This window comes from Anabrus simplex, chromosome 7 (genome assembly GCF_040414725.1).
Source record: "Anabrus simplex isolate iqAnaSimp1 chromosome 7, ASM4041472v1, whole genome shotgun sequence".
NCBI classification, from domain to species: domain Eukaryota; kingdom Metazoa; phylum Arthropoda; class Insecta; order Orthoptera; family Tettigoniidae; genus Anabrus; species Anabrus simplex.
In genome coordinates this window covers 50,167,639-50,191,222 of record NC_090271.1, presented here as the reverse complement: position 1 = coordinate 50,191,222, position 23,584 = coordinate 50,167,639, and the positions used below count along the sequence as shown (strand labels likewise).

The following is a 23,584-nucleotide window of genomic DNA, read 5'->3' as shown; positions in this document are numbered from 1 at the left end:
ATAAATTTCCCTAGCAGTGCCTTTGTCCACTCAATGCTTTCCTTACAAGAGGCTTGATCTGTGAGGCGAGGTATTTCTGTTGAGGCACTGACAACAGGTCTCACCTGTAGCAGGTAACGCCTCAAACTGATCTCGCTCACTAACGAGCAGTCCTAGCCTGTCGGAACACGTCACAAAAGGCCTCGTCTGTCACAATTCCTTTCTGTGTATGGCCAGCTAATTAATGCAAAATGGACATGGAGATTAGCAGGAGGGTACAGCAGGGTGATGCATTCTATCAAAGTGTAAGGGAACTTGTTCGGAGCAAAGAAGTACCAAGGGAAAGTACAGAGATAATGTACGAAATGTACTATGTACCCATACTGACTTATGCAGCTGAGACTTGGACTTTAATTAGCAGGCAAGAGAGTAGAACTCAAGCCAGTGAGATGAAATTCCTAAAAAGTATGAAAGGAAAGACAAGGAAAGACAGAGTGAGAAATGAAAATCTTAGGAAAGAAGTTGGGACAGGAAAGCTAAATGAGAGAGTTGAAAAGAATAAACTAAGGTGGTTTGTACATGTAAAGGGGATGGACGAGAATAGAATTCCAAGACAGATGCTGGAGGCAAAGTGCAAGGGCAAGAGAGCAAGAGGTGGATAGAATCAGTGAAGAACGTCATAAGACGACAAAATTTAGAGTGGGACAAGATTGTGGAAGAGCAATGGTGGAAGGAAACAGGAAGATGAAGAAGTGCCATAAATACCCCAACCCAGCAGGAGCTGGATAAGGGGAAATGATGATGAGAACATCTCATTTATTAGCCAAGACCATGTGTAACATTACTGATCAATTTACATTGTTGCTACTTCTTTTCTCACTTATTATTATTATTTTCTTTTTTTGCTATTTGCTTTACGTCGGGACCGACACAGATATGTCTTATGGCGACGATGGGATAGGAAAGGCCTAGGAACTGGAAGGAAGCGGCCGTGGCCTTAATTAAGGTACAGCCCCGGCATTTGCCTGGTGTGAAAATGGAAAACCACAGAAAACCATCTTCAGGGCTACCAACAGTGGGGCTCGAACCCACTATGTCCCGATTACTGGATTCTGGCCGCACTTAAGCCACAGCAGCTATCGAGCTCGGTACTTATTATTTTATATTTTGCAGACATATTATTATTGTTACTGTGTAAACAGAAGAAAAATTCCTCTCAGCCCAACTCCTCTACTACTGTATAGAAAATGCAGTATTTATTTCACTTATGTTTTTCGGAAATTTTAACTTTATCCTGTGAATTACCTATGTAAATGTACAGCCTAAAACAACTGTTAGCTGGCGGTCCTTTCGGAGTCATTATAACTGGTTTTGACTGTATTTGCAATTTAGGGTAGCTAGCTGTGATCTTCCTTACATGGACATAAATTTAATTAGTTTAGTTATAAATTCATGATGTGGTACTAGCCTATGCAAATAAATAAAATATAATAATGGTTTTGTTACCTTTATTTTTGTCAGATCTGGATCAAAACAGTCATCAAAGCGGATGCTATAGCCAACCTCCTGCCCTAGGAAACAATTCCTCTCCTCAGCAACTCTGGAGGCCAATGTTGTGGCAGCCACTCGACGAGGTTCTGTGATGCCAATGATCTTTCCATCTTTTCCCCAACCAGCTTCCAGCAAATACTGTAACAAGGACATTAACTTCTCTTCAGTAGTGCTCCTCTACTGAACAATTCAAGATATGGTAAGAGATGTCAAATGAAAGACAGGTGATCTTTTCCTAGATCGAAAGGTTTAGTCCAGTGATGTGGCAACTCGTATGAGTGAATCATTAATGTCTGTGCTAGCATCCTGTGTACGATTATGTGGTAAAACACAGAGGCTCCATTGTTAGAGTGCGTTAAACACCAATTCATATTGTGACAGAAATACAAGGATGTCTTCATGAGAAAAATATTCATTGCTCCCAGGAAATGAATGTACAACATAGCAAAAATGTTTACCATACATACATATATCCATACATCATTACAGACTGTTATGCCTTTCAGCGCTCAGTCTGCAAGCTTCTGTGAATTTACTGAATGCCGTCACAATCCTCTATTTGTAACTAGTTCTGTGGTCTCATTTAGTTCTATACCTTTTATCTTTAAATCATTAGAAACCAAGTCTAACCATCATCTTGGCTTCCCTCTATTTCCCTTAGCCTCCATGACCGAGTCCATTATTCTCTATATCTATGAATTTGACCATTTTTGGTCTGTATTAACTAAATTAAAAATACCAAGGGTAGTTGCATAATCCACCCTGTCAATATTGGTAATAAGTCTTTTACTTAAGACGAGTACATGTTTCAAAAATATCCACTTTTTTCACCAGCGAGCTTCACATATATAAAATCAAAATTTCTCTATTCTAAGATCATCTTAATCTAACTTATGTTAACACACATAAATACTTTGAATTAAAACATAGAACACTGTTGTATTAACTACACATTAAAAAGAGTTTCTTTAAGATGCTTCTCTGTCATGATATTTGTCCTTATTAATATGTGGTATAATAAACGTATAACGTAATAAACGTATGGAGAGAAAGATAATTTAACAAGAACGTCTTAGATATATTTTAACGCAAGCAAGAATAAGGATACAACAACAGTGTTCTATGTTTTAATGTTTTAATTCTAAGTATTTATGTGTGTTAACGTAAGTTAGATTAAGATGATATTAGAATAGAGAAATTTTGATTTTATATATGTCAAGCTCGCTGATGAAGAAAGTGGATATCTTTCAAAACACGTAGGAGTATTAAGTGTATAAAAAGAAGTTTATAATAAATATTGACAGGGCAGACTCTACAACTACCTCCTCCTCCATTTGCCTCACAAGACCATACCACTGAAGCCTATGTGTGTACAGCTTCACCAATCGAGTTCATACCCAAATTATCCTTTATTTCATCACTCTGAGTACCCTCCTGTAATTGTTTCCACTTGTTTGTACCAGCAATCATTACTGCTACTTTCATGTCTGTTACGTCTAACTTATGAATAAGATATTCAGAGTCCACACAGCTTTCACTCCTGTAAAGCGAAGTTGGTCTGAAAACAGAGCAGTGTGAAAATAGTTTTATCCGGGAGCCAACTTCCTTCCTACAGAATACTACTGATAGCAACTGAGAACTCACTGTGTTAGCTTTGCTGCACCTTGATTCAGCCTCACTTACAATACTACCATACTGGGAGAATACAAGTCCTAGACACTTGAAATTATCTACCCATTCCAGCTTTGTGTTCACAACCTGAAATTGAATTTGCTTAGATTTTTTATCTACTGACATTACACTGTAGTCTTGGAAAAGCTAATTTTCACACCATACTATTTTCAAGTTCCTAGATATTGGACTGCAGGCTTTCAGCATAATATTCCATTAAGACCAAGTCGTTGCATAGGCCAAACTGGTTAGTACATTTTCTCCTAACTGAATCCCTACCAGGCGAGTTGGCTGTGCAGTTAGGGGCGTGGGGCTGTGAGCTTGCATCCGGAAGATAGAGGGTTCGAATCCCACTGTCGGCAGCCCTGAAGATGGTTTGCCATGGTTTACCATTTTCACACCAGGCAAATGCTGGGGTGTATCTTAATTAAGGCCACGGCCACTTCCTTCCAACTCCTACGCCTTTCCTATACCATCGTTGCCATAAAACCTATCTATGTCGGTGCGACGTAAAGCCACTAGCAAAAAAAAAAGAAAAAAACTGAATCCCTCCCTGCTACATAATACCTTTCAATAGATGATCCATATAAACTATGAACAATAAAAGTGGAAGATTACAGCCTTGTCTAACCCCTGTAAGTATCTTGAACCAAGAACTCAGTCTACCATCAATTCTCATCATATCTTTACCATCAGAAAAATGTCCTTGATGACAGAAAAGTACAAACTGCTCCGAGGGTTACAGAATATGATCAAATATGCCATCTTCTCAGAAAGGTAAAAGGATTATTCTTTTTAAGAAATACATACAAGTTAACAAGTTAGTTTGAGACCATCAAAGACTTGCTAACAGCGAATGGCGTGATGGCCTCAAGATGGCTGACAACATACCAGCAGTACGAGTTATTCCAGGCAGGACCTACGACAGTAACCACTGCTGACGTTGTCACAATGACACTGAAACCCTCTTTCACACCATAGGTCACTGCATGCACAATGAAACTCTAATTAATGCCAGACATTACAGCATTCTGGCGGTAAAGGTGTGCTCGGTTCGCCCGGGAAGACGTGGGTTCGAATCCCCGTCAAAAAGTCATAAAATTTAACAAACGAGATTTCCACTTCCGGAGGTGCATATGGCCCTAAGGTTCACTCAGGCTACACCAAAAATGAGTACCAGGTTAGTTCTTGTGGGCAAAGGCAGCCGGGTGTAGAGCTAACCACTCTACCCCACCATCACGTGCCAAGGTTAACAATGGTGGAAGCCTTTATCTTCCACTCCTCCAAGGGCCTTCATGGCCTGTACGGAGGTGACTTTGCTTTAGAATTTGCTTTATGTCGCACCGACACAGAGAGGTCTTATGGCTACGATGGGATAGGAAAGGGTTAAGAGTGGGAAGGAGCAACCATGGCCTTATTTAAGGTACAGCCTGGTGTGAAAATAGGAAACCACAGAACACCGTCTTCAGGGCTGCCGACAGTAGGGTTCGAACCCACCATCTCCCGGATGCAAGCTGACAGCTGTGCACTCCTAAACGCATCGCCAACTCGCCCGGTCAGCTTAAAAGATTCTGGAATGGTTGTCCATGAAGAAGTTCACAATATCTCCACTACTGGTAACACTTGTTAAGTGGACATCGTAGTCTTCAACAAAAATACCAAACTTGTTAACCCTGACAGTAACACCATACGTTTTTCTGACGTGTTGTGCGAATGAATGCCATCTATTCCTCTTAAGGAGGGGAGAGTTATCCCCTCCACCACCTCTATTCCTTGTTCATTCCATCTGGTAACTTTAATGTAACTTTAAATAATAGGCTTTGAGTGACACGTCTTCGAAACGTGTTGTGTAACTAAAGCGATATTTATAGACATGTTACTGTCAGGGTTAAGGAAGCCAGTGTCGACTTAGTTAAATGTAACTTAAAAGCTTTTCAGTCTGTCGAACAGGGTAAATATAAATCTTACACTATAACATACCTGTAAAAAACACAATATTAAACAAGGAATAAGAATACATACTATTAAACAAAGAATGACATGTTTTGTTCTTAAAGGGTCCCATAGACACAACAATCAGATTTGTGCAATGAATAGAATCGTGTGGAGATAATATTAATGGTTGTGCAATATATTGTGCGGTCATAGACGTACATGCCGGTATTTTGTTTGGTGAACACACTTTTTTCTTTTCTAGTGAGATTCAAACCTACTATCTCCCGGATGCAAGCTCACAGCCGCGCGCCTCTACACGCACGGCCAACTTGCCCGGTACTGGACCCAATCTAGGATACTGTAAAATTAACAGAGTAATAACAGAGAATGTTCTACACATGCTTCTTGATCGTATGGTACCAAAGTACAACTCTGAAGAACTGTTTGAGACACAGATAATATAAAAAGAAGACTGGGATATCAACAAATGGAATACTGAAAAAGAAGATATAGTGTGGTGGACTAATGGCTCAAAGACTGGGGATGGCACAGGAGGAGGAATCAATGGAGGAAGACCTGAGAAATCAATCCAGATGAGCCTGGGCAAACACACTACAGTCTTTCGAGCGGAAGTTATAGCTATCACAACATGTCTTGAAGAAAATCTGAAAATGAACTGTAGGAATAAGAACATTTTCATTTTTATGGACAGCCAAGCAGCCACTAAGGCACTAGAAGCAGTCTAGATAATATCCAGAATTGTCTGGTATTGCCATTCACTTCTCCTGAAGTACCTGGGTACCTGGGCATACAGGTATAGAAGGAAATGAAAAGGCAGATAAACTGGCCAGGAAAGGGGCAGAAACACATTTTGTAGGCCCAGAACCTGTATGCGGGATTTCCTATGGACATGCCCGACACTACATAGGAAAATTGGTACAAAAGAAACAAATGGAGAACTGGAAAAATACTCCAGGATGCAGGCTTGCAAATGAACTGATAAAAGGGCCAAACAAGGAGCATACTAAAGAACTGTTGAAACTCAGCAGAGAAAATATAGGATGGGTAGTAGACAGTTGACAGGACACTGCCATCTGAAAAAATACCTACACAGAATTGGAGTAATAACAGACAATATATGTAGGAAATGCAATGAAGCAGAGGACTCAGCTGAACACATACTTTTCGAATGTGAGGTGCTGGATAGAATCAGACTCTCCACTCTAGGACTACCTGGTGAAGAGAGAAAAAAAATCCAAGAAGACCCAATAAGAACAACCTGCAGCTTTGTGAAGGGAGCAGGTATATCTAGGTGGGAATGAAGGAAAAACATGGTAGCAAAAAATCTTAAGAGGTCAACGCTAATTAGGAACTAATAGTTAGAGGCCCCATGAAGAAAATAAGAAGAAGACACCTCTACTGGGATAAACATTGTACTGGTAGTTATTTTAAATCAGTATCTCAAAGCTGTTAACATGGTTATGTATTGGAAGAATTTTTCTACAGTCTAGCCCTGAATTGAAGTGGATTGGTAATGCATATGTGGAAAAAAATATACTTTGTTTTCTTTCTAAATGTAACATCTGCTACAGTGGAATTCTTTATATAAATGTTAGTGATGGATACCTATCTCAAGATAGAACTTAATAGATAGAACAGTTTCCTGCCATCACAAAAGTTGAGGAGCAAGAGACTGAATACTGTATTTTTACTTCTAATTATCATCCTCATCTTGTTTTCCCACCTAACAGAAATAGTGCATCAGACCCACAGTTGGGCCCTTCTTACATTATAACATCATTACTCATTAAAATCATAGCAGTTTTTGAACCATGTTATAAATGACTCGATCACAATTTCTTTCCATCCTGTGGTTATTCACTGAGGTACCTGCTGAACACTTGGGTTCTACATCCTGTCAGTCAGCATGAGTGCATAATTCCCATTTATTAAGCAGTCACTACATTCTTTCCATAGGTAATTCTTAAATGACTCATTAAACAACTGCATTTAGGGCCTGAAGCTGAGAAGTCATTGCTCCAGAGATTACAACATCTTAATACTGTATTTACATCTCTACTTCCTCACTAGTGCACCCATGAAATACAGCAAGCATACTTCGCTCCTTAATATGTAGGTGCTTTGAAAAGTTCTCGGAATGTACTTGAATTAAGTATCTTACCTCGGTGGAACTGCTTTTATTTTTCAACATAGTCTCCCTGTAGACTAATGCATTTGGTCCAGCGATGTTCCAATGCCTTGATCCCATCTCGAAAATGAGATTCCTCCAGGCCCGCAAAATACCTCTCCAATTCGGCTGTCAGTTCTTCCCTTGTAGAAAATGTTCAGCTTGGGGAATAGATGAAAGTCTGATGATGCCAAATCAGGTGAATAAGGTGGATGTGGCAACAATTCGTACCCCAGTTCATGAAGTTTTGCCATGGCAATAACACTTGTGTACGGCGGAGCGTTGTCCTGATGAAAGATGACCTTTTTCCTCCCCAAACCAGGCCTTGTTTCGCGTATCTTTTCCTGTAGTTGGTCTAGGTTTGCATAGTATTGCCCCGTAATTGTTTGGCCAGTAGGAAGATAATCTATCAGCAGAATGCCTTTTGCATCCCAGAAAACTGAGGCCATGACCTTTCCAGCCGAACCCACTGCCTTTGCTTTCTTTGGTGGTGGTGAATCAGCATGTTTCCACTGCTTTGACTGCTGTTTTGTCTCTGGGGTATAGTAGTGGACCCAAGTTTCATCTGTAGTCACAAACCGGCGCAAAAAATCTTGTTGGTACCACTGAAAACGAGCCAGACTTTGTTCGGACATTTCCAATCTGGTGCATTTATTGTCCAATGTCATGAGCCGCAGCACCCATCTTGCGGATAATTTTTTCATACCCAATTCTTCGGTTAAAATATAATATACCCGTTCAGAAGACATCCCTACAGCTTCAGCAATCTCCCACACTTTCAGTCGACGATCCTCCATGACTATTTTATGCACTTTTGCAATAAATTCTGGGGTCGTTACACTTTTTGGCCATCCACTACACAGATCATCATTCAAGCTCTCCTGGCCAAATTTAAACTCGCTGGTCCACTTGGCAACAGTTGAAAATGAAGGAGCAGCGTCCCCCAGTGTGTTCTGAAAGTCGGCATTAATTTCCTTTGCTTTCATAACTTTCTTTACAAAGTATTTAATCACTGCTCGAATCTCAGTTTTTTCCATTGTCAGAAATCACTACGCGGGAACAACAACAAAGAGTCGTCACTACCACACTCCTGCAGCTAGAGCACTGACGCGCCACGTGTTCATTCACAAAGGATGTGTGATTATTGTGCGGGAACCTTGTTGCTCTAGCACTGACATCTAGCTGTGATTCCGAGAACTTTTCAAACCGTCCTCGTAAGAGAGTGGGTAAACATCCCCAAACAATTTATCATCAATTCCTAAAACACTCTTCCATTTTCCTATGCTTTAAAAATTATTTTTGCACGTAACTGTTCCTTTCGAAGCTATTTTCACTTCAGAAAAGAACACTTGGAGGTAGTTTTCAACCATCAGAACTTACTCCTAACAAGACAGTATCCAGCGGCTTTTCACTGTCAGTAGATCTAACTGCTACCAATTTTGTACTTTTCTTGTGTGCAAGTGACAATTAAAAGACACTGGATTTTTTCTGACCAAGCAGATAAATGTGAGTTTTCTCTCAGTTCTAAAATATGATGCTGACTATCAATTTTTCAGTCTAATACAAAAGCCAGAGGTGTTCAGGTGGAGTCTACTGATGTTAGCACAGACTTGAATGCATTTATACCAGTCAGCTTGCTTTAAATTCAGTCCCTGGATTCTGAAGTTCTCTTGCCACTTGAAGGGCTTAGCAGCTTATTGAGTACCCTAAATTTTGTGTTTCATGGACAAGTTGGTTAAGGTCACAAAAGATATCAACCTTCAGCCACCTCATTTAGAAACCATATGAGGGAGAGGTATAAGGCAGCAATAAGAAGTATTATATATGATATCAGTGAATCCACTAGATTGTCTATATCCACAGCCATCACTCTGTTCTACACCAAGGTGCTTCCAGTACTAACCTATGGGCTAGAACTAATCTGGGAGACTCTGACAGTAACCGACTTAAAGACCATAGAAAATGTTAAGGCTAGATTCCTTAAACGGAGCACGAGCTAGCCAAAGAAACATTTCTAATAGAAGATTTGAGAATTAGACTGCCACTCCCATCCACAAAGCAGGAACAGGGATTGCACCTAACTGGGCAAAGGAAAAGGGCAGAGATTGACCCAGACTTCTGCTCAACAGACACCATGTTGGATTGAGATTGGACAGGACCAAGCAACGAGCTAGGACATGCCTTGAAAAAAAAAAAAAAAAAAGAGAGAGAGTGTGTGTGTTTTTTGGTGCAATAAACAATGTGAACTGTATCATTTCAACAAATGTTCAATGTTCAATGAGAACAAAATCATTACTGGAATATTGTAAATCATAACGTTTTGTTTATGTACCATAATGGCCATTTGGCTGATATATATTCTTATTTATAATATATCAACCTTATGCTTCTATATGCTCTTCTTGTACTCAAACTTTTCCTCAACACAGTGCATCACATTCACAAACAAAATTCTCAGAAACTCACCATTAATGGAAGCCCTCTTTTCAATACTTTCCTTAACTGAAATGATCACACACCACAAGTCTTAAACCACCTGGACAACATATTACAGCTGTATCTACCCCCCAGCCCCACCCTCTATCTTAAGTTCCTTGTGTCTCAGTGATTCCCAAAAAATGCCAGGTAGGTAGTTTGATAAAGTTTGAGAAATACTGATGAGAGAGCTAGTAAGAGAAAAATATGTCTACAGGTAAAAAATGAATAAGATATACTTTCATACTTTTATGAAAGGAAAATACTTACGCATAATTACTGCAATATACAGTATATGTAAAAGTCTTCTTTTGAGCATTCCTTGAGTCCCTTTCTCATTACCTCACTCTTTCTTCAGTATTAGATAAGTTACAGAATTGTGAGTGACTGCAAAAGGACAACAGTTGAAAAGTAATCAAGTAAAAGTAATCACTGGAGGTGGTGGTGATTACTGTTTTAAGAGATGTACAGTGGGCAACCATCCTCTCTTAACACTAATCACAGGGGAAAAATGGAAGGGCTCCAACACTCCAAAAAAGTTATGTTGGCTGAAGGAAGACAAGGGCCATGAAGGGCATGAAAATGAATTACTCCCTAGGACTCATAAACCTAATACTGTCGGGGTAGAAAAGAGCAAGAGTTGACCAAGGGAGGTCGGATAGGATAGATGAAAGTAAGGAGCCAGGCACAAGTAAGTGGAAGCAATGCCACGACTCAGCAAAGGGCACCATGGTCGCCAACGCACCCATTCTCCCCAAGTTCAGAGACCCTGCGGCCACATTTAGTTGCCTCTTACGACAGGCAGGAGATTCCGTGGGTGTTATTCTACCGCCCTCAACCACAGGGTGACGACTATAATAAGAGAATTCATGAATTTCAATGAATTTAGACTTTTGCTGTTTAGTCCATATCAAGGCCGAGCATTGCTGACATGGAAATATCGTTCAATCATGTTAACTGGCGATGGATTTTGTCACGATTGTCTTAAGGTGTAAAAATGCATGGCCACCGGTCCATATCGACAAGGAAAATTGTGAAGATGATTGTAAAAATGAGAAAAAAATTGTAAAGGAACAATCGCTTGAATTATAAGATAAGAGGGAGTCACGAAAGGAAGGAGGACACACTTTACATTAGATACCCTAATATCACAGAGTCGGAAGAAAAATTAATGTGAAGACCTACAATGAATGACTCCCTAGGACTCATAAACCTAATACTGTCAGGGTAGAAAAGAATAAGACTTGACCAAGGGAGGTTGGATAGGGTAGATGAAAGTGAGGAGTATGTCAGGACTCAACTAAAGGCCCCGTGACAGCCAACCCACGTTTCCCCCTCGGGCCCCTTTAGTGGCCTCTTACGACAGGCAGGAGATACGTTAAAAATTAAATAATTGAAAAAGAGGTTCAACCTATTCAATATATAAAAGAAAGAAATGTAGTGATTACATTCTTATTTAATAGTAACTATAAATGGGACCGGTTTCGACCCTAGTCCAGGTCATCGTCAGCCATAAAAACATGTAAAACAATGCATATGAAAAAGAAAAAGATTAAGTGAACTCTGGATCGGTATAAGATGAAACATAAATTAAAGATGGGGGTAGAAATTGTGAGTCACCGCTAGGGTCGAAACTGGTCCCATTTATAGTTACTATTAAATAAGAATGTAATCACTACATTTCTTTCTTTTATATATTGAATAGGTTGAACCTCTTTTTCAATTATTTAATTTTTAACGTTAATACTTTCAATACGGAACAATGAAATTTTTATCTTTAAAGGCAGCAGATACCATGGATGTTATTCTACCACCCACAGGGAGGAAAGAGTAATCAAATTACTACCGGGCGAGTTGGCCGTGCGCGTAGAGGCGCGCAGCTGTGAGCTTGCATCCGGGAGACAGTAGGTTCGAATCCCACTATCGGCAGCCCTGAAAATGGTTTTCCGTGGTTTCCCATTTTCACACCAGGCAAACGCTGGGGCTGTACCTTAATTAAGGCCACGGCCGCTTCCTTCCAACTCCTAGGCCTTTCCTATCCCATCGTCGCCGTAAGACCTATCTGTGTCGGTGCGACGTAAAGCCCCTAGCAAAAAAAAAAAAAAAAATCAAATTACTTGTAATTTACTTCTTGAATAAAATTGTAATTGTTACATTCTAGTAACTGATATACATCGCATCGAGTGTTTGGCAACTCTGGAAGCCCAGCACTCGCAAGGCGTCACGCCAAGGGCATGAAGTCCAGGATATGATGTGTACTGGTTCATTTACTCGCAGCTTGTTGTAGTTAGTGCTTGAGATTTGCATAATAGTGAATGGAGCCGAATAAACCTATGACGATGAAGGGGTTAAGGAATTTCCATTTCCTTATTTGAATACATATTTTGAATTATATGGCCCTGAAAATAATGAAAACATGAATGTGACATGACATTTTCCTTCACAGCGATCATTTTGAAAGTATGTTTAGTCTCTTTCAGTGCTGATAGCCACTTAATGCATCAATAAAAATTTAAAAAATAAAAAACATTAAATAAGGTTCTCTTCCTAGCAAACTTTACTATCATTCTAGCCCCAGGTGAAAAAGAAAAATGTTAGTGATTTTCTAACGACTCGCATTCCACGAAGTAACTGTAGTTTTAACATTACTGATTACTTGTTGAAAAAGTCATCAGTAAATGTAATTGAGTAAAAGTACCTCCAGTAACTGTAAATTAGCCCAATTACGTTCATTATGGACTTTTCCCATCACTGAAACTGACTTTGACAATGTCATGAGATCGACAGCAGACATTGGTATGATGGTAAATGGGATGAAATGTCACATTGTATGTTTCACCAAGAGGTAAAGTCCTCTCAGTTTTTAATTGCTGTGTTGATGGGGCGAAAGTACGTCACGGGAAACACTGTAAGTACATAGGATTAATATCGGGTACTTTTTGTCCTTGGGAAAGCTGCACCTGTTGCGGGAAGATTGTACAATATTAATAATAATAATAATAATAATAATAATAATAATAATAATAATAATAATAATAATAATAATAATAATTTACTGGGGTAATCACATTAACGAAGTTATATATATAGATTACAGATCTCTTCATATGGTTATGAAAGTGTTCTAGGGGTTGCAGTAAGGATGTAAAGCAGAGGGCCCAATTAGAGTACAGTTCCAGTGTATGGGACCAGCACCAGAATTACTTGATATGAGAACTGGAGAGGATCCAAAGGAAAGCAGTATGATTTGTTCCGAGTGATAAGAAGGATAATAACTTGCAAAAGAAGAGTGTTGCGCAAAAGTTGCAAATTTCAGGCTGGAAGACTTGGAAGTTAGGAGATGAACTGCTCATCTAAGCGGGGTGTTCCGAGCTGTCTGTGGAGTAATGGCACAGAATGAAATTAGGAGATGAATAAGTCTGAGTGGAGTTCTTCAAGGTAGGAAAGATTATAATATGAAGATACATTTGGAATTCAGAAGGACAAATTGGGGCAAATATTCATTTACAAGAAGAGGAATTAGGGATCAGAATAATTTATCAAGGAAAATATAGGATAAATTTTCAGATTCTCTGAAACTATTTAAGGAAAGACTAGGTGAACAATTGATATAGAATCTGATCTGCCTCTTGTACGACTGTTCTAAATGCAGATCAGTGATGCTTGATACCGTACTGCAGTTACTGCTGCCTCTGCTGTCATGCCGTTTGCATGATGTATGATGTTCATCAGCTCAGAGTTTCGATATGTCAACAGCACCTGTTTAATACGTTCTTCTCACAGTGATTATAAAATACAACAGAGAGATCAACTATGAATCAAGCAGCACTCCTTGCCGCCTGTGGGTATCGTAGACTGGTGCTGACACAACCATACAACAGTTTACTTACCAACTGCTTGAAGTTTGACAGATGGCACTTTTAGCTGCCATCCTTAGGTGCTTGGGTTTGATTTCTAGTACTGCCAAAAATGCAATAATAATGTTATTGGTTTTATGTAGCACTAACTACTTTTATGACTTTTGGAGCTGCCAGGGTAGCCGGAATTTTGTCTCGCAGGAGTTCTTTCATGTGCCAGTAAATCTACCAATGCAGGGCTGATGTAATTGAGCATCTTCAAATACATCACCGGACTGAGCCAGGATCAAAACTACCAGCTTGGGCTCAGAAACCCAGCACCTTAGCCACTCAGCCCAGCTGCCAGAAATTTAAGATTGGCAGTAGGACTGGTGTGTGGTTAAACAGGTACATGCCGCTCACCTCCACTGGAAGTATGCCTGAAGGAATTGTACCACCTTGGGACAAGAACCTGAATTTAAAATTTTACCAACTTTAGGAAAGAATGTACCGAAATTGCCTGCTGTAGTTGTCCAGTAATTTTTGGCACTTCCTTCAATAAATATATATAACTCGCTGTGGTTCACATTGAGTAATGCAGGCTATTTCCTGGCAGATACTATGTTTCAGTTCTTTCAGGGTATGTGAGTTTGTATCATATACAATACTTTTTCATTTAAGTCCAGGAAAGAAAATTATCATAAAGATTACTGTTGGCTGCACAGTGTGGAACTTTTATACCTGGGAATCTTTTTGCAAATCGTTTTTTAACTAAATGAACTGAATTAACACATATGATTAAAAATAAAAACACAATGTGCAGTAAAAAATACATACCAAGCCATATTTCACTTTGCAATTAAACACAGAAAAAAACCACAACATGTAAAAACTAAAGTTCCACACTACCAGCAAGAAGGTAGAGTAGCCTTGTCCCCATCATTATGTGAAGATTTAATTCCGCTCCATGTGGCTACAAAGGAGTCATTTGAGGTCACATATAAATTACGCTGCACCTTTTTAAATGACATATAACACAAATTCTAACAATAGGATACAATACTAGATGTATGGATCAAGATATTACTATATATTTGACGAAGATGTGAGAATTTAAAAATGGATATTAATTCACATATTGTTCCTGTAGTTGTTTTACAGTCCAAGCAAATTAATCAGAACAAAGTTGCTTTTTAACATTTAAGCTCTTTAGGACTTTTCAATCGTGAAATTACCAGCGTTTCGCCCCAGTGTAGCAGTGGTCTCATCAGTTGGATTCCTACACCTTTCCACGATGCTGGCGGCTAGCACACTGTTGACACACCACTGCAAGCCTACGTAGGACAAAGCAGTGACAGTGCACTAGGGGAAGCGTGCCTCCACTTGTATAAATGCCTGCCTTTGGCCTTTACTGTACATAAGAAGTTAATTTTCCAGAAGAAATCCATTTAATTTCATCAATTGCAAATGTTAAAAACATTTAAGCTCTCCAGGCTTTTTCAATCATGAAAGGTGTAGCAATCCAACTGATGAGCCCTCTGCTACACTGGAGTGAAACACTGGTAATTTCATGACTGAAAAGGTCATTTCCAATCGATGAAATTAAATAATGGTATCCTTGTGGGAACTTAATTTTTAATAAGGTTGTTTTTTCTTCATAATTTTCCCAATGGTTGGCAACAGTGTGTTACACATTGCTTATTCTTAGGTCCCACACTCTCTATGCATTCTTTGCGCTGTTATTCATTGATTATGTGAAGATTCTTTTAAGAAAGTGTATTTATTTTGATGTGTGTAACTTCTGAAGAATTTTGAGGTTTTCTTGTGAGAATAATAATTCCTATGTCTTCAATGGACATGACTCCCAGGAAGCGTAGTGTGACTGTAGCATTAAATTATAATACTTTCATTACATAAACAGAGTTCGCTACAAAATTTTGTGTCTGTGTAGGCACAACAAATAGAATTATTCAGCTGCATAAATAAACTGGATCAATTTTACTGAATAAAAATGGAAACTGTGGCATGAAAAAGAAAAAAAAAAACTCCAACTGATGAACGTTTTCTCCTCAGGAAAAGAAAATCAAACTTCAGGCTCACTGCTGTGCAGGAAACATCTCTTTTCAGCACACAGTCATCAGGATTGGAAAATGCTACACTAGTTAGATTCACTTTCAAGTGCAGGGGCAGAGGGTTCAATTATGTGCATCGAGCAAAGAATGAGCCAATAATGTCAATGCATTCACAACAGATCATAAAACACCCCATGAAGAAGTGGTTTGGGGGTTGTTTCACAAAAGAAAAACCGAAACCCTTACTACTGTACCAGTCGACAGGATGATGAAATCTGACCAGTACATTCCAAATACTGGAAAGGAGAGCTGTTGGTGAGCTGCTGAAGAAGTTTACAGATGGTGGCAGAATTTTTCAGCAAGTTTTAGCTCCTTGCCATACTTGAAAAAGAGCAAAGAAATTCTTCAATGAGATCAATATTCGTGCCTTAGAATGACCAGGGAACTCCCCTGACATTAATACAAGTGAAAACATATGGGCTATTTGCAAAAGGAAACTGACAAAACTTGACTGTTCCACAAAAATACGCATGACAGTCTCTACAGTAGTTACAGAGTGGTTTCATGATTAATTTAAAAATATGTATTCAATGCTTGTGGAATCTATGCCAAATCATGTAAAGCAACTTATAAAACAGAAAGGAGGACGTATTAGCTATTAGCAAAGATTAAATGTGTAAATTAGGTGAATAAATGTAAAAGAAAAAAATGTTTATGATATTGTTGTGGTCTGAATAATTTGCATAGGACTGTAGCCCCGTGAAAGAAGTAACTGATTTTTACTTCAACATGTATTTTTTTTCGTGGCTCATAGTATTAACATAAATAAATAAATGAATAGTGGATTAAAGCCACTATATTTATTTAATGAAGCCGAGCTTTCAGCCAAATTGCATTAGCTTTCATCAGGGCATATTAAGTTCTGCTTCCGACAGTGAGCAAAGAAATTCAAAGAAACTTGGAAGTCATGACCATACTATCCATGGCCTACTCCACTAATTGGATTCAAGGATCGTCATGCCTGTGTTTCACCGCCCTCTGTCGATGGTTTCGTGAGTGCGTCCCACCGTTCCATGGTGGTGTTATGTGAGCTATGAGTGGACGAAGATGACATCCTGGTAAGCTTTGATGTTACGTCACTTTTTACTAATATACCAGTAGAAGAAACCCTTGCTTACATCAGACAATACCTGTCTGAGGACTTGACCAAACTGGCAGCAATTTTGTTTAAAATCTACTTACTTCTACTACATAGGGGATTATTACGAACAGACAGAAGGAGTAGCAATGGGTTCACCTTTGTCACCGGTGGCTGCTAATATTTTTAAGAAACACTTTGAGTCTGCTGCATTAACTACAGCGCCATTGAAACCTAAGTGCTTCTATCGTTACGTGGATGATACATTTTCGGTCTGGCCACATGGAAGGAAAACATTAAATGAATTTTTGGAACACCTAAATTCCATTAACAGAAGATCAAATTCACGATGGAAGTAGAAAATGATGGTAAATTACCTTTTCTTGATGTGCTAGTATACAAGAAGAATGATGGTACACTAGCCCATGCAATGGACAAGAAACCTACACATTCTGAAAGATACCTTCACAAGTCCTCACATCACCATCCGTGCCAAAAAGCACCTCTTCTTCGAACGTTATTTACTAGGGTGAATAACATTGCAGACACTGATAACCGCTCAAGTGCATTAAGAGACCTGACAACATCCATGAAAAAAAACAGCTATACTTCAGGAGACATAGCACGAACTGTGAAGATCAAGGAGCCTAACAGGGATAGTACCAACCAGGACTACAGTAAAAAGAAGAAAGTATTCCTTCCTTATGTGGCAGGTATAACTGACAGAATAGGGCACATTCTTAGGAAGCACAATATAATTCCAGTTTTCACCACAGACCGGAAGCTCAAATCCCTGTTTCGATCATTCAAAGAAAAACCATATCTTGAAACACCGGGCGTGTATGAAGTGCCATGTGGTTGCGGCTGCTCATATATTGGCATGACAAAAAGGCTTGTCAGCACCAGGGTGAAAGAACACATTTAGGTCGGTAAAGAATGTCGCTCCTTCATCCTCCACGGAGAATGCCATAAGCCAGTCTGCCACGGCAGAACATTTCTACAGTACAGGTCATGAAATCCTCTTTGACCAGGCTAAGGTCATCGCGCCTGTAAAAGACTTCTATGCTCGACTGGTAAGAAAAGCCATAGAGACAGAGCTGCACCCAAATAACATCAACAGGGAAGACGGCTTCAAGTTATCAAATACATGGAGACCTGTACTACACAAATACATGCATAACACCACCATGGAACAGTGGGACACAATCACAAAACCATCGACAGAGGGCGGTGAATCACAGCACGACGATCCTTGAGTCCAATTAGTGAGGTAGGCCGTGCTTCCACGTTTCTTTGAATTTCTTTGCTCATTGTCGGAAGCAGAACTTAATACGCCCTGATGAAGGCCAATGCAATTCGGCTGAAAGCTCGGCTTCATTAAATAAATATAGTGGCTTTAATCCAGTATTCATTTATTTATTCATTTATTTATTTATGTTAATGTGTTTTTTTTTTTTTTTTTTTTACACATTGCTTTACTTCGCATGACACGGATAGGTCTTACGGCGACGATGGGATAGTAGAGGACTAGGAATGGGAAGGAAGCAGCCTTGGCCTTCAATTAAGGTACATTTGCCTGGTGTGAAAATGGGAAACCACAGAAAACTACCTTCAGGGCTACCAACAGTGGGGTTCAAACCCACATCTTCCAAATGCAAGCTCACAGCTTCAACATGTAGGTTTTGATTTTATTTCATGAATCATATCAATTCCCCCAAACATTTTACAAGCCAGAACATTTGGAGAGAATTACAAAAGAGATATTACTAGATTTAGATTTATTGAACCTCACAGGTTTCCACCCAATACATGGTTCAAATTTGGTATAGCCTAAACGACATACAATAAAAAACAATCCAAATAAAATAAACTGACAATAAAGGGCAATCATTCCCCATATGCACTGCCATGTGGCCATGATCAACCCTTATTAGTGATCCATAGACCTTGGCATGCAATGGGCATAAACGATTAAAAAAGAAAACAGGGTAAATAAACAAAACAAAACAAAATAATAATAATAATAATAATAATAATAATAATAATAATAATAATAATCAATGAAAAGGAAACATGATTCTCCTAGGACAGGGATGGCGAACCTTTTCCAACAAGTGTGCCATTTTAAGTCTGGTTTATCATTCTCACCTGTTAACTGTGCCACTTGTTCTCCATTAAGGGATGTCTAAAACCTACAACCCGCCCCCGCGACTTCCTTTCTAAATTCCTCATTATGTTTCATAATATGTTATTTATTTACTGATTCATTTCTTTATTATACATATATCTTGTAAATACATTTGATTGCATCTTCCGTGGGGCTGTACCTCTATTATGGCCATGGCCGCTTCCTTCCCACTCGTAAGCCTATCCCATCGTCGCCACAAACCTATCTGTGTCGGTGCGACGTAAAACAAATTTAAAAAACATTATTATTAGATATAAAAATCAAAAGTACTAATACTGCAAATAGACTTCACTTCCTCCATTAGCTTCATTATCTTTCCATATTGTTTGTACGCTTAACAATTAAACTAATTTCTCCCTCATCACATTTCCATCAGGAAATCTTAAAAAAATCTATCCTTGTTTGTAAGGTCACATTCATGCTATCATCAAAACATACTTCATACATGTGGGAGTTATCCAAATTAGCTTTCAACTGCTCCAAAACTTTTCACTCATTTTTATTATTCTATCCTTGACAGCAGTTCAGCTCACTGGCATTCCTTTAATTCTGTTAATTATTAGTTGTTTGTTAGGGAAGTTTTCAAATAATGTGTCGGACGTCAATACGAAACTTTCTTTCAACAACTCACCGTCAGAAATCGGTTTCCCATGCATGCTGTACTATGCAGCCGCACTGATATTATTCCTTGGCCGGAAAGATGATACAAAAGAACTAGTTTGTTTTGTGTAATGTTCGATATTTTGTGAAACGAACTCTCTTCTTTCTTCATTTGAAATGGAACAAATATTTGAATGGCCAGTCTCGAAATTGCACTTTTCATTAAATGTGGGGGATACAATTATTTTCGAACACAGGCAACACATCTTTTTTTCAGCCCGAATTCCCTTGGCCAGAATTCTTGAATAATACGGTCACCACCTTTGCTAAGTTTCTGTTCTTTTCGGCACCGAAAACATGTTTGCGATGTCCGTATACAAAACCACCAGAAAACGACACTATCTCACTTGACTTTCAGACCTATCAATGTAGCAGTGTTGGCATATTGCACGTCCGAATGGGACTAGTATTTACATTTTCGATATTTATTTCTTACACGTGAAACACTATAAGATATGCACTGTTTGTAGTACAAGACGTATATATAAAATATTATTATATTCATGTGGCGTGCCACCGAAATCGTGTTCGCGTGTCACCTAGTGACACGCGTGGCATAGGTTCGCCATCCCTGTCCTAGGACATGCCATGAGGTCCTTCGGATACTCCGGAAACGTGACCCCCAAGATGCAGGTCACCACAGCAGTCATCTTCCGCCCCTCATGTATGTCCAATGTCAGCGATCTTCTTGTCCCTCCTGTCTCGTCATGCAAACCTTTGCACATTTCATTCCTCACTTGACCCACTCTGTCTAGCTAAGTCAAGACTTACATCACCAGCCGCTTATGTTGCAAGTTAATCCTTACACTACTACACTCTGTTACAGTTATCATATCTCATCATGCTTAATCTCATTTAAATACCCAGCCATTCTCCACATTATATTTGCCATTACCAACTCCATAAAATAAACACAATCACACTTCCTATAAACAAGCACCACTTATCACATCTCCTCCCTCTCAGCACTTAAATTCTGCCATTACGTATTCCACCACTTCTCCATAAAAATTTCAACGTATTCCCTTCATACAGATAACATTGTATCACTAACATACTTTCTCCAACATTTACCGACTCAATAATATATACCTCCCACTCCACCTCATCCTCACTCTCTCTCTCTCTCTCTCTCACAATGACACACCTCCAAGACACATTTCACCAATACTTACACCTGGCAACAATTTCATCATACTTCCCAAACACATTTATCCATATTTTCCCCATAAACCACCGATCACTTACCAAATACAGCTTACTCAAAATACCAACACCTACCTCCATAAACCAACAGTTCTGCCTCATTCTCATCCTCTCTCTAACCATTAACACATCTCCAGAACACGTTTCACCATCAATTTCATCATATCCACTATACTCAATCTCTACATATATTGACCGACTAAATAATATATACCTCCAGCTTCACCTCCTCCTCACCCCCTCTCAAACACACCTCCAGAACACATTACACCAACAATTTCATCATAATCACTCCTCCAAAACATATCCATACTAAAATCATCAACTCACCATTACTTCCACATCACAATTACCATCCACGTGCCACTCTAAACACACCCCCAGAGCATATTTCACCAACAAATTATCATCACCTCATCCTACATTCACCATAAACCACCGATAACTTACATACTGTAATGGTTACTTACATACTGTAATGGTTATAGAGTCCACCATGCCAACTCGCTACGCGCCGGGGCCGTCACCCAATGCCCCACCCCCCTTAAGCTCGAGCGCGTCAATCCCGAGCAACACTTGGTGCTATGCCGGCCCTCTCGCTTCCGTCCGCGGCCCCACAGCAGAGGACGATGGAAATTACTCGACTATTCATCTGGAGTCTTCTATCTCACGAGGTTCCTGGATACATCTAGCATCCGGACTGTTCTGGAAGGCCCAGAGCAGGTATATAAGGAGAGAAGTAACTTGGAGTGACGGTCAGTCAGTCAGTGAGAGTTAGTTAGAGTGAGTGAGCGAAGAGTGCAGTCGGTCAGCCTGATCGAGTATCTGTCTGTTGGAGCCGAGGTCTCGTTCCTGTTTTCCTGATGCCGTGTGTGTGTGTGTGTGTCCCTTGAAGCTGGCTGCTGGAGGAGAACCTGGAGTGTTCTGGAGAAGCAAAGAAGGGAACACTAGGTGCCAACGTGTGCGGACTGCGAACGGGGTTCGACGGATTGGGCGAACAGCGGATACTATCCCGACCTGCGAGACTGACATGTAGGCTGTGGACTGTTACAGCGCTAACGAGTGTGACTGAGTGGCTGAGTGAGTGTAGTAAATCTGTAATTGTAGTGCTAAGTTAATAAATCTTAGAAATAGGACGCTACCAGGTTCTGTACTTATTTATTCATTTATCTACCCTGCCAACACATTACAATACCAAACACAGCTTATCCACTATAGTCACACCATCATATCCACTGTAATCTCTCCTCCAAACATATTAACTACAACTACTTTCTAACATTATTAGAGTTTTTGCTTCCTGTTACAATACCCTCATCATTTCATTTTATTCCCCATAGGTCCCTTAAACTCTTGTTCCTTCCTAAGCCCGACTTGCTTCCACTGCTCAAACACAGTTCAATTCTCTGCCTGGGTACCTCTGCGTTGTCCTTTTCACTCTGCACATCCCTTACTTCACTGCATTCACTTCTCTGATTTTCCTCTTCACTTGCTGTACCCGTAGCTGTATCCCTAAACCTTCCTATTCCCACCCCATTGTCCACCGCTCTTCCCTTTTCACTATTCACAATCACACTTTCACTAGGCTCCACTCTCTGTCTTTCTTCATTCACCTTCCTTTTTTCCTTATCACCTTGTCCGTCTTCTCCAACATTGCTGTGTATAACTTGCCTTTCTGCCACTCTCTTCCTCATACTTATCTCCTTATCTTCCTCCTGTGTCATCTTTTCCACCAGGTCCAGTAATTTGGTCACAGTCCAAATCCTTTTCCAGCAGCTATTTGTCACTACAAGTTCCTGTCCCCTGATAGAAGCTCCCAAACCTTGGAGTTTGGCCTGAATCATATGCTTCTTAAGAATTTTGGCATTCTTGATCCCTTCACTTCCCATGTCTCTCCTGATCCATATCCTTTCCTTCTGTATATTACCTGCATTTCCCATCACTATATCGGCCACCAAAGTGGAAAACAGTTGTACTTTAATCGGCCTATTTTCTTTTACTTTCCCTATTCTCACCACATCGTCTATGTCTACTTCACTGAAATTAATTTTCATTTTCCCCTGAATTAGATCCACCACTTTATAAACTGTAAGCAGTTTCTCCTCCCTCTACTCCTCAGGCACACTATTTATAAATAGGCATTTCTTTCTCTGATTTTGCATACTGATTTCTACTTCTGATTTCAGCTTCAACATTTCCTCTTCTAGTCTTATTATTTTCTCCCTTAATGATGCCACTTCTTCGGTGTTGTTTCTCACTTTGGCTGTTGTGTCATCTGCCTTTTCTCGAAACCATTTCTTCATTTTCTCGAACTCCTTCATTTGCTCTCGAATGAAATTTTTAATAAACTTAACCATGATAGGTTAATATTGTGTTTGGTCTGTATTGACTGATCTGAATGTGTAATATGACGATTTATAATAGTTTATTTAAATCCGCCTTGATCAATACACTCATTAAATGAAAGAAACATTATTAATTAAACCATACATGTTTCGGGAAATCTCAACCATTCCCTTCATCAGTGGTTAGATCAAAGAATAACACAATATGACACAATCTTTTGTTTTACAATTTGAAGGAGTATTGTGTCCCAATACATCATATCAAAGAGTAAAGAGAAATTATGAAATATTATAAAAATGATCAATACATACAATTTTGGTTGAACTGAATGAGAACACT

General features: G+C 39.4%; 1 protein-coding gene across 2 annotated transcripts in view; it reads right to left on the bottom strand.

Annotated features, from left to right (window-relative positions):
- Positions 1–23,584, bottom strand: part of LOC136877228 (probable ATP-dependent RNA helicase DHX35) — a 253,925-nt gene that overhangs the window by 105,177 nt on the left and 125,164 nt on the right. For both annotated transcript variants that reach the window (XM_067151082.2, XM_067151083.2), the window contains exon 4: positions 1,486–1,668. In XM_067151082.2, the coding sequence (XP_067007183.1) occupies positions 1,486–1,668 (183 nt within the window). The remainder of the gene's footprint in view (positions 1–1,485; positions 1,669–23,584) is intronic.